Source organism: Mugil cephalus, chromosome 14 (assembly GCF_022458985.1).
Source record: "Mugil cephalus isolate CIBA_MC_2020 chromosome 14, CIBA_Mcephalus_1.1, whole genome shotgun sequence".
In the NCBI taxonomy this organism is placed as follows: Eukaryota; Metazoa; Chordata; class Actinopteri; order Mugiliformes; family Mugilidae; genus Mugil; species Mugil cephalus.
The window spans coordinates 401,125-423,186 of record NC_061783.1 but is presented as its reverse complement, the minus strand read 5'-3'; the positions used below and the strand labels follow the sequence as shown (position 1 = coordinate 423,186).

The 22,062-nt window shown below is 39.5% G+C and overlaps 1 protein-coding gene across 1 annotated transcript in view; it reads left to right on the top strand.

Annotated features, from left to right (window-relative positions):
* Positions 1 to 22,062, top strand: part of sema4ab (sema domain, immunoglobulin domain (Ig), transmembrane domain (TM) and short cytoplasmic domain, (semaphorin) 4Ab) — a 102,243-nt gene that overhangs the window by 8,277 nt on the left and 71,904 nt on the right. The window contains exons 2-6 of the mRNA XM_047604241.1: positions 15,297 to 15,526; positions 17,566 to 17,723; positions 18,657 to 18,716; positions 18,835 to 18,933; positions 19,134 to 19,227. Of these exons, the coding sequence (XP_047460197.1) occupies positions 15,430 to 15,526; positions 17,566 to 17,723; positions 18,657 to 18,716; positions 18,835 to 18,933; positions 19,134 to 19,227 (508 nt within the window). The 5' untranslated portion in view covers positions 15,297 to 15,429. The remainder of the gene's footprint in view (positions 1 to 15,296; positions 15,527 to 17,565; positions 17,724 to 18,656; positions 18,717 to 18,834; positions 18,934 to 19,133; positions 19,228 to 22,062) is intronic.

Sequence of the window (22,062 nt, the reverse complement as noted above, 5' to 3'; positions counted from 1 at the left end):
GTGCTGGTTTATGTGACTTAAGGGGACTTTTCGGCGCAGGAGGGAGTGGAGCGTGGATGCGAGTCAATCTCCTTCAACCATGCACGGAAAAGGGGAATGATAGGAAACGTTTTTCTAATTTACTGAGAAACAATGCCCAGGTCAGCAATGCATTCCCAAAAACACGTCGTTCATTCGTCCTCTCCATAAACCACACACAATCAAACCAAGCCAAAATGACGACGATAAAATATAAGTGATCCCGCGTCGTGTCAGGGAGACTAGTGCTTTCTTGGTTAAATCGACTTAGCATATATTAAACTGTAACTGTTTGGTGCTTATTTGCAAACTGCTAACGTCACTCATGTAATGCTACTACTGAGACAAAATCTGCGATGATGTAGCAAAGTTGCCTCGCAGTCATTTTACAGCAGAGATTTTGGCCAGGGACACTTTTGAAAGGGGCAATGAAATGTGTCCTATAATTGTTGTTCCAATGATGTTTTCATGTTTAGTTACTTATTTCATGAACTAACTTGCCGTGACTTGTCACACCTTGTTTTTTCTATCTGCGCAATATTTCACCAATACGATAGAACCCCCGATAGAACTGGAGCCGTCATATCGGGTCCCGATATATCGGTGACCGATAATCGGTCGGTCACTAATAAGCAGGTGGGAATTTAGATCAGGAAGCACTCTTAAGGAAGGGAACACATAAACAATGACTGAGATAAATGCACACAACATGTGCCTATTCAAATTGAAAAAGGTAACATACAAGTTAACTAGATATAATACGCTGTAGAGTCTGATAAGGACCCTTCATAGTGTAACATGTTCAATACCAGTTAAGAGCATATGGAGAAGTGTTAAGCGTCTGGATGTAGTCTACTTGTTAGCCTTGTCGACCGATCTGAGCCAAACGTGGGTGCTGTCATTCTGGATGATACGGATTATGGGAACAATAACGAGGGTCGGAGACCCTTCTCATATAATGTCATCATCACAGTGCCATAGGCTTTCTGCTGGCTCACCACCTCTGGAGTGTAATCCTTGTAGGCTCCGAATGTATGCCCTTGGTAGTTCAGCGAGCCTCTCTTCCGTGCCTCCCAGACCAGTAACTCTTTGCTCTGGAAGTGGTGGAAACTAGGGATGTCCTGATCACATCGCTTGAGTCATTTGATTTTGAGTATCTGCCGATACCGAGTCCCGATCCAATACTTCAGCAATTCCAAGAAGAAGAAGAAGAAAAAAAAAAAAAAAACACATCCAAACTCATTTTTATTATTATTTAAATGACAGTATCCAACATGTGACACAAACACCTCTTTGTAGCTTATCAGTGGTGCAGCACAAAATAATCAGTCAATCAATCAATCAAATTTATTTATAGAGCACATTTAAAAACAACGAGGAGTGCTGTACAAAAATTAATCCAGCAATAGAACAAAGATCAAAAAGACTTAAAAGCTAAGGCAAAGAAGTAAGCCTTGAGCCTTGATTTGAAAGAGTCAATGGAGGGGGCAAGTCTGACAGATGGGGAGATATGCTGTTCCACAGTCTGGGGGCGGCGACCACGAAAGCACGGTCACCCCTGAGTTTATGAAGAGAGCGTGGAACTTTTAAAAGCCCTTGGTCAGCGGACCTAAGGGGCCTGGAAGGGGAGTAAGGAGTTAGAAGTTCTGACAGGTAGGAGGTGGCTGTTCCATTCTGGGCTTTGTATGCAAATAAAAGAAGTTTAAAATCAATTTAAAATTTAACTGGCAGTAAGTGGAGGGAGGCAAGGACAGGGGTGATGTGGTCTCTCTTTCGAGACCCTGTCAGGAGTCTGGCTGCAGCGTTTTGAGAGAGTTGCAGTAGTCCAAGCTGGTGGTAATGAATGCATGAATAACTTTTTCTAGGTCTGGGAAGGTGAGGAATGGTTTGATTTCTGAAATGGTGAGAAGTTGGAAGAAGCTGGCTTTGACTACTGAGTTGATCTGTTTATCAAATTAGAGTTCTGAGTCAAAGGTGACACAGAGGTTCTTGACATGGGGTTTGATGAGGGTGGATAGGATGCCGAGACTGTTGGATATCAGACTGATGTTGTCAGGGGGGCCAAAGAGAATGATTTCGGATTTGAATTCGTTTAGTTGAAAAAAAATTTCTGCCATCCAGGACTTTATTTCCTTTATGCAGTCGTGGATGTCGGTGATTTTGGATTGATCGTTAGGATTGAGGGGGAGATAAAGCTGGGTGTCATCAGCATAGCAGTGGAAAGAGATATCGTATTTTTGAATAATTTGGCCAAGGGGAAGCATGTCTGCAAGAGAGGGGAGCTGGAGAGGAGGAGTGTGTGCCGAAGTTTACAAAGAATGATCTATTGTTGAGGTAGGATATGAACCAGTTCAGTGCAGTGCCATTTATTCCAGTGGTATGTTGGAGACAGTCTGTAAGGATGTTGTGGTCCACAAAATAGCCATGTAAATAAATTCAATTTAAATAAATTGACATTTAAAAACAAAAAAAAAATAGATAAAGAAACTATTCAATTTCATTCAGTTAAATTAAATTTTATTTATATAGCGCCAATTACAATATATATTGTCTCGATGCTTTACAAAAACTGGCCTGAAACCTCCAGAGCAAGCCTGAAGGTGAAGGTGGCAAGGAAAAACTCCCTTTTATAAGGAAGAAACCTGGAGCCAGTTTGAGAGTATAACAGGAATCTTGGGCAGGTTGGGGAATTGTTCATCTAGGTAGGAGTGGACAACTGCAGGAGGCCATGAAGACTGGGGCAGATGTAGTTTATTGAGCTCCACAGGTCAGATATGCAGCACTCCAGGCCGGAGACCCTCACAAGACGATGGGGGGGTTGGGGGGGACAAAGCGGTTAATAATAGAAAATAAATTATAAGAGATTAGAGGACAGGAATTTGGTGCCAGAGAAGAGAGTAGAGGACATTCAGTGAGTCGTCCCGGCTGCTGGCGGACAACATTCAGTGAGTCGTCCCCCAGCAGCCTAGGCCTATAGCAGCATAGCTAAGGGATGGTTAAGTCCAGCCCTAACTATAAGTTTTGTCAAAAAGAAAAGCCTTAAGCCTGACCTTAAACGTAGAGACAGTGTCTGTCCCCCAAACCCAAACTGGGAACTTGTTTCGACAGGAGAGGAGCTCAATAGCTCAAGGATCTACCTCCCATTCTATTTTTTAACAATCTAAGAACCATAAGTAGACCTACTCTTTGAGATCGTAATGATCTGTTGGGACAATATGGTACTATGAGGTCCTTCAGATAGACCGTTCTCCTTGTATGTAAGGAGGAAGATTTTAAATTCAATTCTAGATTTGCAATGAAGAGAAGCTAAAACTGGGATAATATGATCTCTCTTGCTAATTCCTGTCACTGCTCTTGCTGCAGCGTTTCGAATCAATTGGAAACTTTTTAAAGAGCTATTTGGATAGTCACACAGTAATGAATTACAATAATCCAGCCTGGAAGACACAAATGCATGAACTAGTATTTCCCGCATCACTCCGAGAAAGGATGGTCCTAATTTTGACAATATTACGCAGTTGAAAGAAAGCAGTCCTGGTCACATGTCCTTTAATTCTCACATCTTTATGTGAGAATTAAAGGACATATTTGACCTGGTCAAAAATAACACCAAGGTTTTTCCACAGTAGTACTGGAGGCCATAGCTATGCCATCCAAAGAAACCAGGTGATTAGATAATGAATTTCAATAATTTAATAATGAATACAATGACTTCTGTTTTGTCTGAGTTTAAAAGTAGAAAATTACAGGTCATCCAAGCCTTTATGTCTTTAAGGCGTGCTTGGAGTTTAACCAGCTGATTAGTTTCATCTGGTTTCATGGATAAATATAACTGGGTATCATCTGCGTAGCAATGCAAGTTTATGCCTAAGGGAAGCATGTATAATGTGAATAATACTGGTCCTAGCACAGAACCCTGAGGAACTCTATAGCTTACTTTTGTATACATAGAAGAATCATTGTTAACATGGACAAACTGGAATCTGTCTGACAGATATGATTCAAACCAGTCTAAGTCTCTATAGTGGAATGCTGTGATCAGTAGTGTCAAATGCAGCACTAACATCTAACAAGACAAATATAGAGACAAGTCCATCATCTGAAGCCATGAGGAGATCGTTGGTAACTTTAACCAGAGCCGTTTCTGTGCTATGATGAGCAACCATTCCTAACAAACCATTCCTGTTTAAATGATCACACAATTGAAACAACCCTTTCTAAAACGGAAGGTTGGAAATTGGCCTATAGTTTGCTAAAACATCTGGGTCAAGAGAAGGTTTTTAAAGTAAAGGTTTATTTACAGCAGTTTTAAAAGACTGGGGCACATATCCTGTTAGTAAAGATGATTTTATCTGATTTAATATGGAGGTATTAATTCATGGAAAAACCTCCTTGAGCAATTTAGTCAGGATGGGGTCTAGAAGACAAGTTGATGGTTTAGATGCTGAAGTGAGCTCAGGAAGATCAATTAGAAAGAAAGAATACAAATACTGACTAGGTCCTACAGAGGTTTCTAATGCCACTGTACTTACATCTTTGACAGATGGAAGGATGCTATGAATTTTATCTCTAATGCCAACTATTTTATCAGTAAAGAAACTCTAGAAATCCCTAATGCTGAGGGCTGATGGAATAGATGACTCAACAGAGCAGTGACTCTTTGTCAGCCTGGCTACACTACTGAAGAAATCTGGGGTTGTTCTTGTTTTCTTCTATTAAGCAAGAATAATATGCTGTTCTAATCAAGTTTTTTTTTTTGTTGTTGTTAAACTATCTTTCCTTTGGAGTTAAATTGGCACTGAGATAAACACCGAAAGAAATTAATTCCTTATATCTAGTTACAGCAGTTAAGTGTCTACCATAACGAAATGTCTTTCCAATTTCAGTGTGATCTCTTATTGTGAATTCAAATGTTACAAGGAAATGATCAGACAAAAGAGGGTTATGCGAATATACTATCAGACCTTCAGGTTTTATGCCATAAGTTAGAACAAGATCCAAGGTGTGACTGAAACAGTGAGTTGAACCATTTACATTCTGACAAAAGCCAATTGAGTCTAATAATGACACAAATGAAGAGCTAAGACTGTCAACATGGATGTTAAAGTTACCTACTATAATGACTTTATCTGTTCTAAGCACTAAATCACATAAAAACTCAGAGAATTCAGCTAAAAATTCAGAGTAAGGAGCATGTTGGCAATACACAACAAAGAGAATTGTTTTTTGTGTTTTCCAGTCTGGAACAATAAGACTAAGAGTAAGGCTTTTAAATGAATTAAATGAAATGAATAAATGAAATGAATTAATACATAAATCAGAGTGGAAGATCGCTGCCATTCCTCCTCCTTGGCCTGTGTTTCGAGGAATGTGATAGTTGCTATGACTAGGTGGTGTGGACTCATTTAAACTGGCATATTCATCATCCTGCAGCCACGTTTCAGTCAAACTAAATAGATCAATCTGATGATCAGTTATCAAATCAGTCACTAAAAGAGACAATAGAAGATATCTGTAAAACAAAATCTCAACAGTTCCACATAGTGCAGCATTGTATAAGTAAAACTAAAGCACTTAACCCCACTTCTAAGGGGTAGTGTCATATTCAGTCACAAGTCAGAAAATAAAATCCCATTTACGCTTTGTGCAGAATTAGACTAACTAGCATTAAAATGAAAAACAGTAATGCCCATTCAAAGGAGTGTAGTAGCTTAACTTTAACATGAAATAAAACATTTTTAAGCTTATTGGAATAACACCATTCAAGTATAAAACATCAACAGTAATATAAAATTGCAAGGCACTGGTTTGTTATCACTTCTAAAAAGTGCTCTGTATTGAGCTCAACACTTTCTCTCACTCTACGGCAGGCATGTCAAACTCAGTTTGGCTCTGGGGCCGGATCCAGACTTTCTGTTCTCAGGTGGGCCGGATCAGTAAAAGAATGTCAACTCCAAATATTTAGCTTTGTTTTTCAGTACTATGCTTTATCATTCAGCCTACATTTGTAGCCTACCCTACATATTATAATCACGGATGACAGGGGATCTTTTCTAAGCACAACACATATATTCAAAAACAATGGGGAAAAAAATATTTTTCATGTTTGGCCGTGAATGTGTTAACAACTGGTTTATTTTAACAGTTGAGTGAATGCAGTTTTACACCTGAACCAACTCACCACACTTAACAAACTCAAGTGGGAGCTATAAAAAATATATTTTCGCCTTAATTGTCATACTGCTTTGAAATAAAAAAAAAAAGAAATACAAAATAAAATAAAAATAAAAAAGTTATAGCAGTGCATGTGCTATAAGATTAGACTACATCAGATCAAACTACTAGGCTGGGCCTACTGAAGCTGAGAATATACTGCACAATACTAATTGTCTTTGATATGACATATTTGTCTTTATGATGAGTGGCGCCGAATATTAAACTCTTTGAACACTGCAACTTGCTGATTACATACCAAGCACACTGGTTTTGCATTCACTTCTGTGAATAAATACTTCTCGGTCCATTTCTCCTGGAAAACTCTGCACTCCGTGTCCACTCTTCTTTTTTTTTGACAGTGCCATTTTGGGAAGGGTGTGTTGACCGATAACTTGTTTAGTAGTGGTGAATGGTGAAGCAAGATTGCCGGTTTATTTTTACTTGGACACATCACGTTGCGAATGTTTATTTCCTGTGACTAACTCGTGTCAGTGCCGCATGCTTGACGTGAGCGCTTTTACACATTTACTGCCCTCTAGCGGCCGGAGGGAGCATTTGGTTTGTATTTATTTTAAAAAATCACAACTTTTAATAGAAATTAGCTAGAGACTCGCTTCTTTTTTTGACATACTCAGAAATTTATGCCGGGCCGGATTAAATGACCCAACGGGCCGGGTCCGGCCCGCGGGCCGTATGTTTGACATGCCTGCTCTACGGCTTCAAAATGAAGTGGATGTTTTCTTAGAGGAAAATCAGCATCTCTACGTTGTCAGGGGAAAGCTGATCATTTTCTCATGAAGAGTTTGACACTGCAGTAAAGAGTCTCTCACTGTCCACTGAGGTGCAGGGAGAAATGTGGTTGCAACAGCAGCCAGTGATGGGAACTGTGTAGCATGTTTTTTCCAGTAGTCTAGTGGATTGCTTTGCCTAGGGATGGCTTGCTCTGAGAGATAGGTCTGCACCTGAACATCTGCTGATGTGGTACTCACAGATTGGGCCTCTGACTGACACTCTAAGATCTCGACACTGCCCAGGCTGCTTCTTGCCTCTTGACGAGGTGCCTTGCTCACAGTCTCTGCCACCTCTGGCCTTTTACTGGTGTCCCTGCCCTCCTCTATCTTCATCACCTCCTGGATGAGGGATTCCTTAGCAAGCCTCAGGCTGTCAGCAGTGACATCGGACAAACAGACGAACTCCATATGTCTATAGTAAACCCAAACCTCTGATGCAAATATCAGCAGGTGGTCACATAGCTTCTTGTAAATGGCCGGCAGAGCTGTGTCCGTAACGTAATGACGAGAAGGCAACCCATACCGTGGCTCCAAGTAATCCAGGAGATGGAAGGAAAACCGACATTTGCAACCAGACAGAGGCTGGTCATCCAACGCGATAAATTCAGCTATCTTGGCTGTGATCTTTTTGGTCTTTTCGCTGTCCTGGGGCAATTTGTCTTTATTTTTCAACACCTCTTTCAGTGTCAGCTGAGAAAGAGAAAAATTTCAAGTCATTTCACAAAAATTCACTCGTCGAGCTGTAGGACGAGTTAAGGGACGAAAAAAAAGGAGGAAGAGGAAAAATAAAAAAATATGAAGAAGAAACACGCGGTATAGGCTTTGTCCCATAGCCCTAAAAATAATAATAATAATAAGAAGAAACACGCGGAATAACAATAGGGCCTCAGGCGTTGCCCCATAGCCCTAATGACCAGTCATTAATAAAAAGAATCTTTCAAGGGCAATTAAGGCCTGAAGTCTGGAACCCATGGACATCACCAAACGCTGGGCGTCCTCCTTTGTCATGCTTTGCCAGTTGTTTACTGTAGTTGTCGTCAGTTGTTGCTTGCTTGTGGGTCTTTCTGACTTAAGTTTTGTCTTGAGCAAGTGAAATGCATGCTTAATTGGCTTGAGATCTGGATCAGAAAATATATCCCTATACACTTCAGAATTCATCCGGGTGCTTCTGTCTTCTTTCACATCATCAATATAACACAGGTGAGGCAGTGCTATTGGCAGATGTGCATGAGCATGCATCTCACTGCCACCACTATGTTTTGCTTGCTTTGTGTGTGCTTTGAATCATTAGCTGTTCCAAGTATTCTTCATACTTTCTTCTTCCCATCATTCTTGTACAGGTTCATCTGTCCAAAGAGTGCTTTTCCAGAACTGGTGTCTTTTGATGCTTTTGACAAAGTTGTTGTATTGTGAGCACTTACAAAAACTAGTAGGCAAGCTAATCCTGCTAAGCGATTTGTCGGGAGTCAGATTCAAGTGCACATTCATTGTATACTCACAATGAATGTGACGCCTCACCACCTACTGACATACCATTTTTATGCAGGCACACAAATAGTGGTTTTACAAAATCTAAAATATCATTTTATAAGGATATTTTAATAGCAGCAAAACATTAATCTATTACTTATTGTGCAACTGCAGAGCCTGTTGTAAGAGTGCCTGGAGTCCAGTTTTGACTTTGGTGCCAGTCATTGCAGTTATCAGCTCTATGGTGTGCCAACTTTGATGTCTTGAGACTCTGACACACTCTTTTCTCGAATATATGGTGTTTTGGACAGCCAAAAAATGTGGCTGCAATAGACAGACACAAAAAAATACAAATTATATTTATTTTGTTTATTGTTTACAAGAATAACTAACAAAGCTAAATTCTTAACAGTTTCAATATGGCAGTTCTCAGCATTGTTGGGATCAAACAACAAATGACAGAGAATGTGTTCAAAACTGAACAAAAAATTATTAAACCATCACATCAAAATCATATTTAGTACTCCTGCCATTAGCAGTAGAGCTCTAATCCTGACTGAATATCCTGAATATTTAGACACATAAACCGGGTTTTCTAAACTAATTACAGTATAAAACTATTTAATAATATAAAATTTTACATAAGTCACCTTTCACTATACACAACTGATAAAAAAAAAGTCATTAGTGCAAAATAAGAAAAGGGAACAATGTAACAAAATATAAATATGACAATGTCAACAACACAACAACGATGGAAAATAAAGTCAGTAACAGTAATCACTTGAGCACAATAAGTAAACAAAAGCAAAAATAATAAACATAAAAAATGTTCAGAGAGGGGAACACTGGCTCATTAATTTTCCACCGCAGAAGTGAGTCTGCATCCCACATAATTGTCTTCTCTTCTGAGTACCGACACATTATATATACACACTAGATGCCGCATTCTGGCTGGTCAGACACATCAATGCGGCTGCCATCTTGGGCAGGGGTTCTTACCAGCAGTCAGACTGTAGTCAGTGCATCTGACTGACACTAAAATGACAGACTTTTGTGTCGTTTATGGATGTTCCCATGAAAGAAACATCAAAACCAAGCAACAAAGAATACAATTTCACAAGTGAGAGGATGTTTTATAATATTTAACTGTTTTATTTATTACTTATTTTATTTATTGAACTTGTTGAATGTATCTCTAAAGGTTACTTAAATTAAACTGCCGTATCTTGTTACTAGCTCATGTAAGGATAAGAAAACAAAATATGTTTTTAAGACATCAGTAATATGATAAAAGTGACATTTAGAAATCAGCCACTGAATGTAATTGTACTAAGTAGGAAATGTTGTTCCTAAACCATCTATCAGTTTTTTATATAATGTTAACTGCAAACGTAAGTTGTGTGTCTGAACTGTAGCTACATAAACAGAACCCAGCGTTGGTCAGATGGAGTTGTTTTGTCCTTAAAATGTAAAGTGTGTTATAAATAAAATATATTATTATATATGATATTTATTCCTCAGCGGACAAGGAAACACCATGTGATGACATAATCCATGCTAATCTTATTTCATTTGAATTTTCTTGTGTTTTTGTTTAAGAGTGTTTACTTTTATGTGCAACGAAGCTATGGTGACAAAGTAATTTCCCCGCGTGGATCATTAAAGTCCTTCTAAGTTTAAATGTTATAAGGGCCACGGGGCAACACCCACGTTAGCCCTGAGGCACTATTGTTATACCTTGTGTTTTATCTTATTAGGGCCACAGGGCAAAGGGGCAGCTCACCCTACAGCTCGGTCGCGTTTAGGGACAAAAAAAGGGAGGAAGATGAAAAATAAGAAGTGACTCAGGCATCTTCTTCTTATTTTATCTTCTTCTTATTTTTCATCTTCCTAACTTTTTTCGTCCCTTAACTTGTCCGAGCTGTAGGGCGAGTTATATATCAAAACGTGTGGTTTGATCGGGATTGGTGTGCTATTACTTTTCTTTACGAAATATGATTTTTTGGCGACGTCAAAAATTTCCCGTTCAAAATGAATGGGACGGGCAAAAAAAATAAAATAAATAAAACATAAAAAAGATCAAAGGTCTACTACTCAGGCATACTTTCACCTAGAGACTTCATTGAAACTTTAAAATGTAGACACAAGCCTTGTGTATTGGTGTATTAATCCGAGTTTTGATAGGTCTTATAGTTTTTGATCAATCACTGTTCGACGACCATAATCATTTTGAAAAAAGTCGTGCCAGAGTGGATGATGTTATCACTAAGAGTAAAAGGCACGTGTGTGAAATTGCTTGAAAATTTTTTCCACAGTTGTAGACAAGCTTGTTCTGTCTCTCACAATGTGCTTGGCAAAGCAGTGAGACATACAAAATTTAAACTGAGAGCCTCTGTTCGCGGTCACGTGCCTGTCTCTTCTCCATTGACTGTATTGCAAAGATTTTGTCAGAGAAGTAGAAGGGACTCCTGTTTTAAACTTGTATGTGTCTCCAAAATATTTATTCTAGAAAGACAAAAACATATCACAGTCTTCAGGAAGGTCTTAAGATGCCCACGGTTTGCGTGTATTTTCCATAGGAGCTACCAATTTGTCATAGCAAGCCCAAATGTGAGACCAGCGAAGAGGGAGAAAATCCACCTCTTCTCTCTGTACCAGCTCAGTGCACTTCTGTTGTCACTGACAACCACCTTGAGCTGCCATGGCAGCCCCTGACCCACAGGCATGAGCCACAGCTGAGAGCAATTCATTAATCAGGGTCTCCTCTGATATCTCTGCTGTTAATACTGCTGATCCCTGTCTCCCATGCATTTATGTTTCAACACACACCAGCCAACACACCTCCCCCCACACAAACACACAGGTCACTTTATGTTATTACAGTTACAGATACACACAGAAAGAACAGTAAGACGCACACACATGCGAAAGTAGGCGCAAATTACTCTCACACACAGGCTAACTGTGCTAACCATATCCTACTGTGCTAAATATGGATTAAGTGTGCTAAATGTGGGTTATCTGTGCTAACTATGCTAAATGTGGGTTAACTGTACTAAATGTAATCTAATTGTGCTAACCGTAAGCTAACTGTGCTAAATGTGGGTTAAGTGTGATAACTGTGCGTTAACTGTAAGCTAACTGTGGTAACCGTAAGCTAACTGTGCTAAATGTAGGCTAAAAGTGCTCATTTCCATGTTGACAGAGACGTTTCCTGCGGCTTTCAAAATTTCCCAGGGAATTTTATACTTTAACACATACTCTTCCTGTAATTATATCTTGTTTTATTTTGATCATTATATCATAAACTCTATTATATCCGTTTTGACAAATAGTTACAAGTTTTTCGATGGCGTTTCACATTATCTGCATTTTTAATTTGATCAATCTATATTGGATCATAAATATATGTCTGACATGTATAATAAACTATAAGAAAACTAATTAGAAAATTGGTTGAAAATTCAGTGAGTTATGATGAGTTTTGTTGTTAGACATCTGCGTCCAGTAAGTAAACATGGCTTCCCCCTCCCTAACATGGTGGCCACGTTTACGCATCGTTCCAATGGACAGAGATGGCAGAGGTGGCATCTAGTGTTTATATCTATGCAGTCAAACACATGTTCGTGAAAATTCAACCATGTTTTTTTTTTCTTCATTCGGCTTGGCCTGCAAGATTGTCTCACGGTTAGACAACACGAGTTTAATTTATTTTTCACAAAATGTTTGGAAGAGATAGCTCAATAAAGTTTTTATTATAATTTTTAAGTTTGCATAAAACACACGATGACAAATACTGGATCGGGCTGTTCAGCTCCATTCTGTGCCACTTCACTCGGCGCGTTTTATAACTGGTTGCAGCCTGAGTCGAATGAAAACAAACACAAATCCGACACCACTTTATACCCTAACACTCAACGTGTAACAGAAAAACTACAAATAAGTTAAATATAACTATCAGCGTCAAAGTTCAAATCTATCAGGTTTATCATGTGGTAACAATAAAATGATAAAAATGGATAAAATGAATTTGTGAAATGTAGAAATTCTGTGTATTTGTGTTGTCTAACTGCGAGCCGATCTTGCAGGCCAAGCCGAATGAAAACGAACATGGTCGAAATTTCACAAACGTGTTTGACCGGAAGTGACGTCTTCCGGAAGCGCGGGATACTAGGGGCGAGCACATCTGGTAGGGCGAGCACATCTCGTACCGACAACGGCATCAGTACCAGCTGTGCAATACTGCTGTGATGCTAGGATTTGAATGTCAAACTCTGTTCACCTTTTACTACAGGTATGGAAGGAGGAGCTCCTGCCACGCACAGACTTGGAGAGAAGCTGTGCTTGCATGAACTCTGTGATGAGTAATTTGCTGAACGTACAGAAGAGAAACTGTAAGAAATCTCAGCACGCTAGCATCAATCCAATACCAATACTTGCCTTAGTATTGATACTATCTATATTTAAATTGATACGCCCAGCCTCAGATTTTGCCATGTCTCAATCAATCAAAGTCAATGAGCGGGTGTTCAACGTCATAAACAATGCAAAGTTATTTGTGGATCCTGAGGAGTGAATGGAGAGAGGGGCATCATTGCTCCACAGACAATTGGACCGCAGATGTGCGCTTGGGGTTTGTGATGACCTCGTGCTACAGTGGCTGCACACCGATTGGACCACAGAGAGGGGATTGGTAGACAGACAGACAGACAGACAGACACGTGAAGGCATCATAGTGCACCGAACTGCCACTGAGGCGATCCACTTTAGTTCCACTTCTCATCTTTCCCTTCCCAGTCGCTGCTTAAATGTCTCAAATGCTGTTTTGTTTTATTTAAATACAACACAATGAATAAAGATATGGTTGATAAACTTCATCCCCGCTTTGCCAGCGTCTCAGTCTCTGTTGACAGAGTGGCAGTCATTGCAAGTAAGGCATCACAAGTAGTCAAGAGTGGAGAGTTTACAGTTCACTCTCAACTTCTGTACCCCCAAAAAAACCCATTCACACCTTGAGACCCTCTCACTGACAATCAGTACCAGCTTAATCGAGCTATGCTCAAAATTCCACTTTCGTTACGCTGCCCTTGTCCCACTTTACATGCAGCGGAGAAAATCAAATAACTGACAGGAACATGTCCTCCCCTTCTACACTAGGCAGCGATATGTGTCTTTTCAGTGGGTTAATACGACCCCATTTCCGGTTGACCATTTATGTCATATAATCAGTGGCGATTTTGGTTTGGAAATTCTGGTGGGTCATGAGGAAAATATTACAGCACAATCCAAAAAATACCATAATCAATACCCTCACAAGAAAAAAACAGTAGCCGGAGTAAACCCACACAACATGCAAACTCTATCCAGAAAGGTCAGAGTCAGACTTGAATCGGGACCTTCTGGATGGGAGGTATCAGTGCTAACCACCACACCACTGTGTCAATCTGACAACATACATTGTCATATCATGCACAGCTTGGTCACCACAGACAATATACTATAGCTGTTAGCCGAGCTAACAAGTCCTGAGCAGTCCCCACCCTTGCTTCAAAAAGCGCTCTGGGGCCCCGAACTCCAGGCCACACTACCCAAACTGAAGTGTGCACTGTACACATGCATTCATGTGCAGCAGTTCACCAAGGCCATCTCAGCTGTGCCCCACCAAGCGAAAACAGAGGAGACGGAGCATCAGAGAAATCTAATTATTCACACACAACTACACTACACAAAGTGTCTACAGCAGAAACTGCATTCATCAAATGAAAACTGGGGACATTTCATTGGGGACACAGTTTATTATTTATAATAATTATTTATTAAGTTACGCGCAACAACATTTCGGGAACAGGAAAAAGCTTATAATCCTCCCCTCCTCTGGTGGGGCCGTAGTGGGAAAGAGGCTGACTATTCTGTCTTTTTGGAGAATGTTGGGGAGTCCTGGAAGACACCATCCAGAGACTCCACAGTTTTTCATGGAGAGCCTTAGATACCACTGGTAGATGCCAGTCGGATATACAGCTATCAAGATGAATTTGGTGGCCATTCGGGCCTCGTCTCTGGAAGCAGCAGGAAGGTACCACATGGCTAGAAGGGCACAGCTTTACCTGGTGAGAAAAATGGGTGTTTGAAGAGTTCCATGAGGCTATGGAGAAGATTTGGACAAACCATATGCAAACTCATGGAGCAGGGTTTATCTTAGATTATGTTCAGCTGAAGAGGAGAACCACTAACTCGACTGGAGATGTTGTGGAAAGAGCACTTTGAGGATCTCCTGAATCCTTCCATCATGTCCTTGGGGGATGAGGTAGAGTTTCTTAATGGTCTACCCAGAGGCCACCGAGGGATGAGAAATTCCCTGATTCTCTTGATATTGTTGGGCTCACTTGTCTTATTTGCCTCTTCGATGTTGCATGGATGTCAGGGAGACTGTGGGACTTGAGGCTGAGTTCACTACCTCCTTTTTTCATGGAAATGTAAATACTGATTGTCAAACTTCAAATTTAATGCAATGCAGATTCCATTCTGGACATGGAAAAATTGACCAACTCTTTACACAGACAACTCCCAGGGTCGACCTCTGGGACTTGAACAAAACGGCCAAATGGCCACCATAAGCTGCTAAAGCAAATCAGGGGGGTATTTGTGGTAGTGTCCATATAGATCTTTCCCAAATTGCAGTAGTGTCCATATAGATCTTTTTTCTTTTTCTTTTTTTTCCAGACCTGAAACATGAGTTGCATTTCATGTAATTTGAGTACTGAACAGTAAGGTGTATCTCTGTTTGTTTATCTGTCTCAGAATCCAGTGATGTTCTGCCATGGAAAGCAGAGTATTTCACTGCAACTATGATCTGACATTCTTGAGCATCTGAACAGTGCTCAATGTGTGACCTTTAAAGTACCTGAGGTCAGACTCCCTCATTCCTGCAGTCATGAAATATCACACCCTGTTGTCTCTCATCGTGGCCCTCCTTGATTTTATGAGCCCAGGTCTGACAAGGCTGAATCCCAGAGTCTCCTTCCCTATGGGTGAGTGAAACCTTTCACAATCATATGTATATTTTTCTTTATTTATACATATTTTTCTTTATACAGTTGTCAAACTTAAAAGTAATTAAAGGCAGCAAAATGTCAGTTTAACATTTTTAGACAAACATATCTAGGCTTGATACTTGAACAAGTTCAAGTGATACATGTAGCTTTTGGTATTTTTACTTTTGTCATATATGATAAAAGAAAAGCATTCGATAATTTGGAGAAAATTATGTCAAAATTTGTATGGAAAAAAAGCGCCCTAGAATTCGACTCAAAATCCTGCAGTTATCTAAATCAAAGGGTGGTCTTAAACTCCCAAATGTAAAATATTATTTTACTATCATACAAAGCCTATGATAGCGTGGCTTCAGAACAATATAGACACACGTTGGCTTAACATAGAAAAATGTTTATGTTCGCCAAAATCTCTACAAGACCTACACTTCCTGGATGCTCCCATAAAGGAAATGGCAACTTGGACTAAGAACACTTTTAAAATTTGTATTAAAGTACAGTCAGCTTTTGGATTACCAACACAAATTTCATCATTAATCAGCATAGGATCTATGAAGAACTTTACACCTAATAATTTGGACATTGGCTTCAGAAGGTGGTCCGGATATGGCCTGGTTTATCTGTACCAGTTATTCAGTTTTGGTAATCTAAGAACATGTGCACAGTTGAGAAATGGTAATGGTCTTTCCAAGATGGATTTCTACCGATATCTGCAACTTAGAACATTTCTGACAGGGCATGAAGAATGGGGAAAACTCACAAGAACTTCTCCTATCAAACAGTTCCTAATAGAAATAGAAACAGGAAATAGAGATTGATTGGTAGATTCTTCAATATATTTTTATCCATGAATACACAAAACTCCTTACAAATAAAGCAGAGATATGAGGCAGAAATGAATATGGTTATATTGCAGGAAGCCTGGGAGGAGGTGTGTAGTGAGGCATACCTGGTCACAAGTTCAAATACATGGAGGGAGTTTAAGTGGAAGATAATTGTTAAATTTTTCAGGACTCCAGAAATAGTATCTAGAATGAGCCAGTCACATTCCAGGTCATGCTGGAGAAATTGTGGAGCACATACTACCAGTCGTATCTCTATATACTAGTTATGTCCCAAACTAAAGACATTCTGGGGGGAGGTATTTGATTCTCTTAAAAAGAATATGCCTCAAGATCCTACTGTGGCTCTATTAGGAGAGATGCCTAAAGGATTGAATAGGAGGTCAGAGAAATATCTTTTGAATATATTACTCACAGCAGCACTGAAGAGCATAACTAACTAACTAGTCCATCTTTACTAAACGGTCCTGTCATGTCTTTGTTCACATTGTAAGACTGGTTAGCCTTCCTCCTCTACCACCTCTGTTACATAATTCACACAGTGCATCACAGTGTTTTAGTGTAAGTCCTGTTGGTTTCTTGATTACTTAATTATATGTGTGCTTGTATATATGAATGTCTGAATGTATATATTTGATTTAATATATTTAATGTATTTAATTGGGAGTAGATATTTGTTTTTGTTTGTTCGTCATTTGCTTGTAATTTTAATTTGGATATAATGTGTACAATTGTCATCTCCAGTTGGATAGAGAAAAGTGTGTATGCTGCATATTGTCGCTGAAAACCCAATAAAACATGGGTTAAAAAAAATTAACTCAGGGAAGGGGCAGTACATTTTAAAATCAATTAGTTTTTCCCGTTTTCATTTGTGATTTTAAAAGCAAACTTGAAATACCAAAAAATGCACAGACCAGAGGTGCTTACCTCTAATGCATACATTTTAATGCATACCTGTATATTTTACATTTCAATCATTTTTCAGCTCACATGAATGAAAGAAATTTCTATGACGTAACAAGTGGGGTTGACACAATCAAGGTTTTTTAAATCTGAGCCATGAATGCTCTGTACAGTATAAAATTGCATTGTGCTCACATCTCTATACTTTTAGTTGTCTGTAATTACAGAATGAAAATGTCTAACCCCAGTGTCAACTGCTTTTAAAAATGGTAGGTAGTCCTGGAAGACATCTTACCTGCTTCAGTAACCATGATGTCAGCAACACCACGGTACTGCTGCTCAGTGAGGATGGCAACATGCTTTACGTAGGAGCCAGGGATGCTGTTTTAGCACTTAATGTTAGCCAGGATGACATCATACTGAAAACCAAGGTAGGGTAACAACTGCTCTTTGCTGACCCATTATTGCAAACTTACACCTGATTGTCACTACTTAACAATTAATCACTACCACTACATTTTGAATGTATGAAACTGCAATTCAAACCAGAAATTGTGTATTTTCCTGTACTTAACTATCTACCTGCACTTTATTTTTCAGAAAATTGCAGATAGAAAAATATCATCAGATTTAAATGTCTTGTAATGTTTATCATTTATTTTTTTGCAGTTTAATTAGTTAAATAGTTTCAGCAACATGATGCTACATGAACATGTCGCACTATACACCACAGTCTGCCACCATCTTCCCACTTTAATGTCACCCAAGACTTAGATTTGTTTTTATTGTCTTTTTGTAATAAACATCACAGATGCTGTCACAGAACGAAATATGGAAAACCCAACCCAATTGCTAATACGCCCGGGTATTGGGTGACTGGCAGCTTCTGTCCTTTGATCTGTCTGTTTTGGAGAAGGAGAAAGATCATTCATTGAAATTAGATCCATAAAATTAACTTCTGAATTGTCTTTCTCATTCAGGTCAGGGTATATCCACAAATAAGCTTAAAAGGGCACATTAACTTGTAGAGTTTCTTTAAAAGATTTTGCCATTATTTGGTTATTAACAGATAGTTATGTAAGACTGTGATGGGCAACACATATGATGTTCACATTTAAACTTACACCTCACCTGTCTTTTTAAACCAAAAAAAGCTAGTTGAATGAGTGGTGAAACGTCTTCAAGAAACTCTGCAAGTCCAGTTGCGCTTGTTTCAGGGTTTTGTTGCATACAATTCTGAGTTGTTACCCTTGCTGTATTTTATGGGTTAAGGGTTAGACAAGATGATGAGATGAGATGGCAGGGTGAGATGAATGTGAAGCTCAGCTTCTTTTTTGGAACTTGACTCTCCTGTTTTCTTTCAGTTGAAATGGAGTCCACCAAACAAAGACCTTGAACAATGTTCCATGAAGGGCAAGAAAATGGCAAGTACCACCTAGTAGTAGTAACAGTAAACTAACAGCCCCACTGTAAAAATCTATCCATCTACATTTTGGTTTTATTTAAACATCTAACTTCATGGTATTTGTGATTTTTTTCTAGACGGACTGTCCGAATTTCATTCGTGTACTGCAGTTCTTGAACAATTCACACATCTATGCATGTGGAACATTTGCCTTCAGCCCACGCTGCACCTACATTGTAAATTTGTTTACTCAAACTTTCAAGTTGATTCATTTGTTTAATGGTGCTAAATTATGATTGGTCACTGTTTATATTAAAAAATACTTCAGCAAAATACCCAGATTGTATCTGTAAGTGTAGATTGCACTTAATGTTCTTTTTTTGGATTAGTCTTGGACTTCCATTGCAATTTTAATTTTTCCTTTTTTTCTGATCAGGAGTCAAAGACATTTACGATGAGCCTCAAGTATGATGAAGGAAGAGGTCGCTGTCCCTATGACCCCTACCAGCGTAATACTGCTATCATCATTGGTAAGGCAATGGTGCTCCAGCACCTAGAATGAATTGGGACAAACTTGAAACAAGTTTAAAGAAGAATTTGGCTGCTGTCTGGTGTATGCAGGGTTACTGCTGCCAGTTAAGAATTATATTAGAAACAGTCAGATTCCAAATGGAAATGGGCTAAATGTGTGTTGATATTCCTGATTACTTTCACTGGGCTCTAGACAATGGAAGTAAGTACAGGAATTAATAATTATAGTATTTTTTAATGCAGCTTACCAGGAGATGCATTTTGAGGCATTCAGCAATTAACAAACTCCAGGAGCAACAAGGATTGACACCAGCCAGCACTGCTGACCACTCGCTTACCCTGCAGACTCATAACCTAGAGAGGTAACATGACTGCTGAAAGCTATGAATGTCAGAAAGGCCCTCCATATGAGCTTGGTTCTGCCTCATCATGGCATAGAATAGCTTCTACCACACAGCCATACACAAACTGAATCTCCATAACTCTCGTAACTGACTGTAACATATTTTAAAACTACCTTGCTATTTTTATACTGCTGCTTTTATCTTGTTGTCTTTTAACTTGGTAACCTTGCAATGTGTGTCTGTTTCAATATATACTTTGCTTACGAGGGATAAACTATCTCATTGTATGGTGACGTGCAATGACAATATTATTTGCCAGTTTTTAAGCATTTCACAAAAGCTTTCTTATGGTTGCAGTATATAGTATAACTCAACAGAAGTGAAGTGTGTTCAGTATTCTAAAAAGTTGAACATGACTGTGGGGTGCCATTTGTAAAGTTGTTCATATTAGAATGAACACAAATTTTTTCCACATTTAGCTCTAAAAACATTAAAACTTACTTACGCCTATTGCCCCATGTGGGCCTTAGGCCATCAATAAGTGTTGTCCACGCATCTTGGTCCTGACCTAATCTCTATAGCTGTTCCCAGGTGTGACCCATTTTCTTGGCATCTGCCTCCAAGTCACGGCACCAGGTGTTACATGGTCATCCTCTCTTCCTTTTCCTTCTGGTATTCCACTTGAGGAATTACCTTGTGGTGTTCCAAGGCTAGTTTACAGAGATGGCCTATCCATCTCCAACACAGTTGGAGGATCTCTTCATCTGCTGGTATCGGATTTGTATCTTGCCACAGGTCTTTATTACTGATGTGTTAGGCCAGGAGATCTGGAGGATTTGGCATAGACAAGTGCTACTATTAAAGGGGGTGCATCTCTGCTGGCAGGGAGTCTGGGGGCAGCTCTGCTGAGGACTGCTTTATGACCCAGTCCATTGCTGCCAGTGAGCTGGCCGTTGTGGATCTTCCTGCAGGCCATCCCTTTATAGTGTTTTTGATGATGTTGGTCAGCTTCTCTAGCACTCCATAGTATCAGAGAAACTTCCAGAGTGTCTCCCTGTGCATGCTGTCAAAGGCCTAGTCAACGAAGTTGATGTATAGCGGTGAGTTGCGCTAAGGTGACTGCTCTAGGATGACGTGCAGTGTTGCGATCTGATCTATGTATGATCTGTCCTTGTGGAAGCCTGCCTGTTGGTCTCTGAGCAGAGGGACTACAGCATTTTTATCCTTTCCAGTGTGGCCCTATAAAAGACTTTTCCCGGGATAGATAGTAGTGTAATCCCTATGTAGTTTTCACACTTGCTCAGGTCACATTTCTTTGGGATTTTGATTATGTAGCCCTCCTTCTAATCAGATGGACTTTAAAATGTTCCGTTCCATCTTCTCTTTTGTTCATCTTTGACAATGATATGCTTTCCCTCTTTGTCCTTCACAGGTCTTTCTGGTCTGCTGGTCTTTCCTAAAAACTTCTTAGTGGTGGACAGTTCCTTTCCATGTCTAGTTGCTGTGATGATCAGTTGTTACACATAATAACCACAGGGTTGCAGTAAGTTTTGCTATGCAGAGTTCAGGTATAAATTGTTAGTTGAAGAATAGGGGAGAAATACATGCCAACAATAAAATACGGATCTAACACAAATAATTTTTACCTCTGTCATTTCTGCAGGGGTGGAAGGAAATGCATGTAAAACTTAGATGCAAATACCTCTGGCCCCAATACATATACGTAACAAGGAAGAGAAGCCTAATTGATCAAAACTGCACTGACAACAAATAAGCACTAGGGGAAGACGTCTGTGTTTGACTATGATTTGTGCATAGGTGACACGACAGTAACCAACTCAAAAAACGGCAGGAGAGGAGGGTTAATTAGAGGAGAAGGGGGGCTGCAGTTCATTTGGCTTAAAAGAGCATTTTCTTTGTTTACTGTTGCTACAATAAATGTAGGACACAATAATAAGTGAACACACTTTCCTCCCATGCCACCAGAAAAAGACCTTCCAGTTGCTTTTTTAATGCCAATTAAATTAAGACTTTTACATTATATACAATAACATGATAGCAGCCTCTAAGGCCTATGAGTAAACACAGCCTATCAGGAGACCCAACTTAAAACATAAGTCCAAACAAATTTAACTAAACAATATGAATAAATAATATGACCATAAATTATAGCTGCCAACGAAAATCAAGTCTAGGGGGCACCATTTGTCAAAGACTGTGTCAGTGTTCTCTCAGATCAAGGCCCAATGAGTGAATGGGATTATTTTGTTTTTACTTGTTTCCTCCCACCTTCCAAAGACATGCTTGTTAGTTTGATTTGTGATTCTAAATTGTTCGTCTCTGTGTTAGCCCTGCAATGGACTGGCGATCTGTCCAGGTTGTACCCCATCTCTCACCCAATGTCAACTGGGATAGGCTCCAGCAATCCCTGTGACCCCAAAGAGGATAAGTGGTTGTAGAACGTAGATGACTTCTCTCCTCCTTGAACTG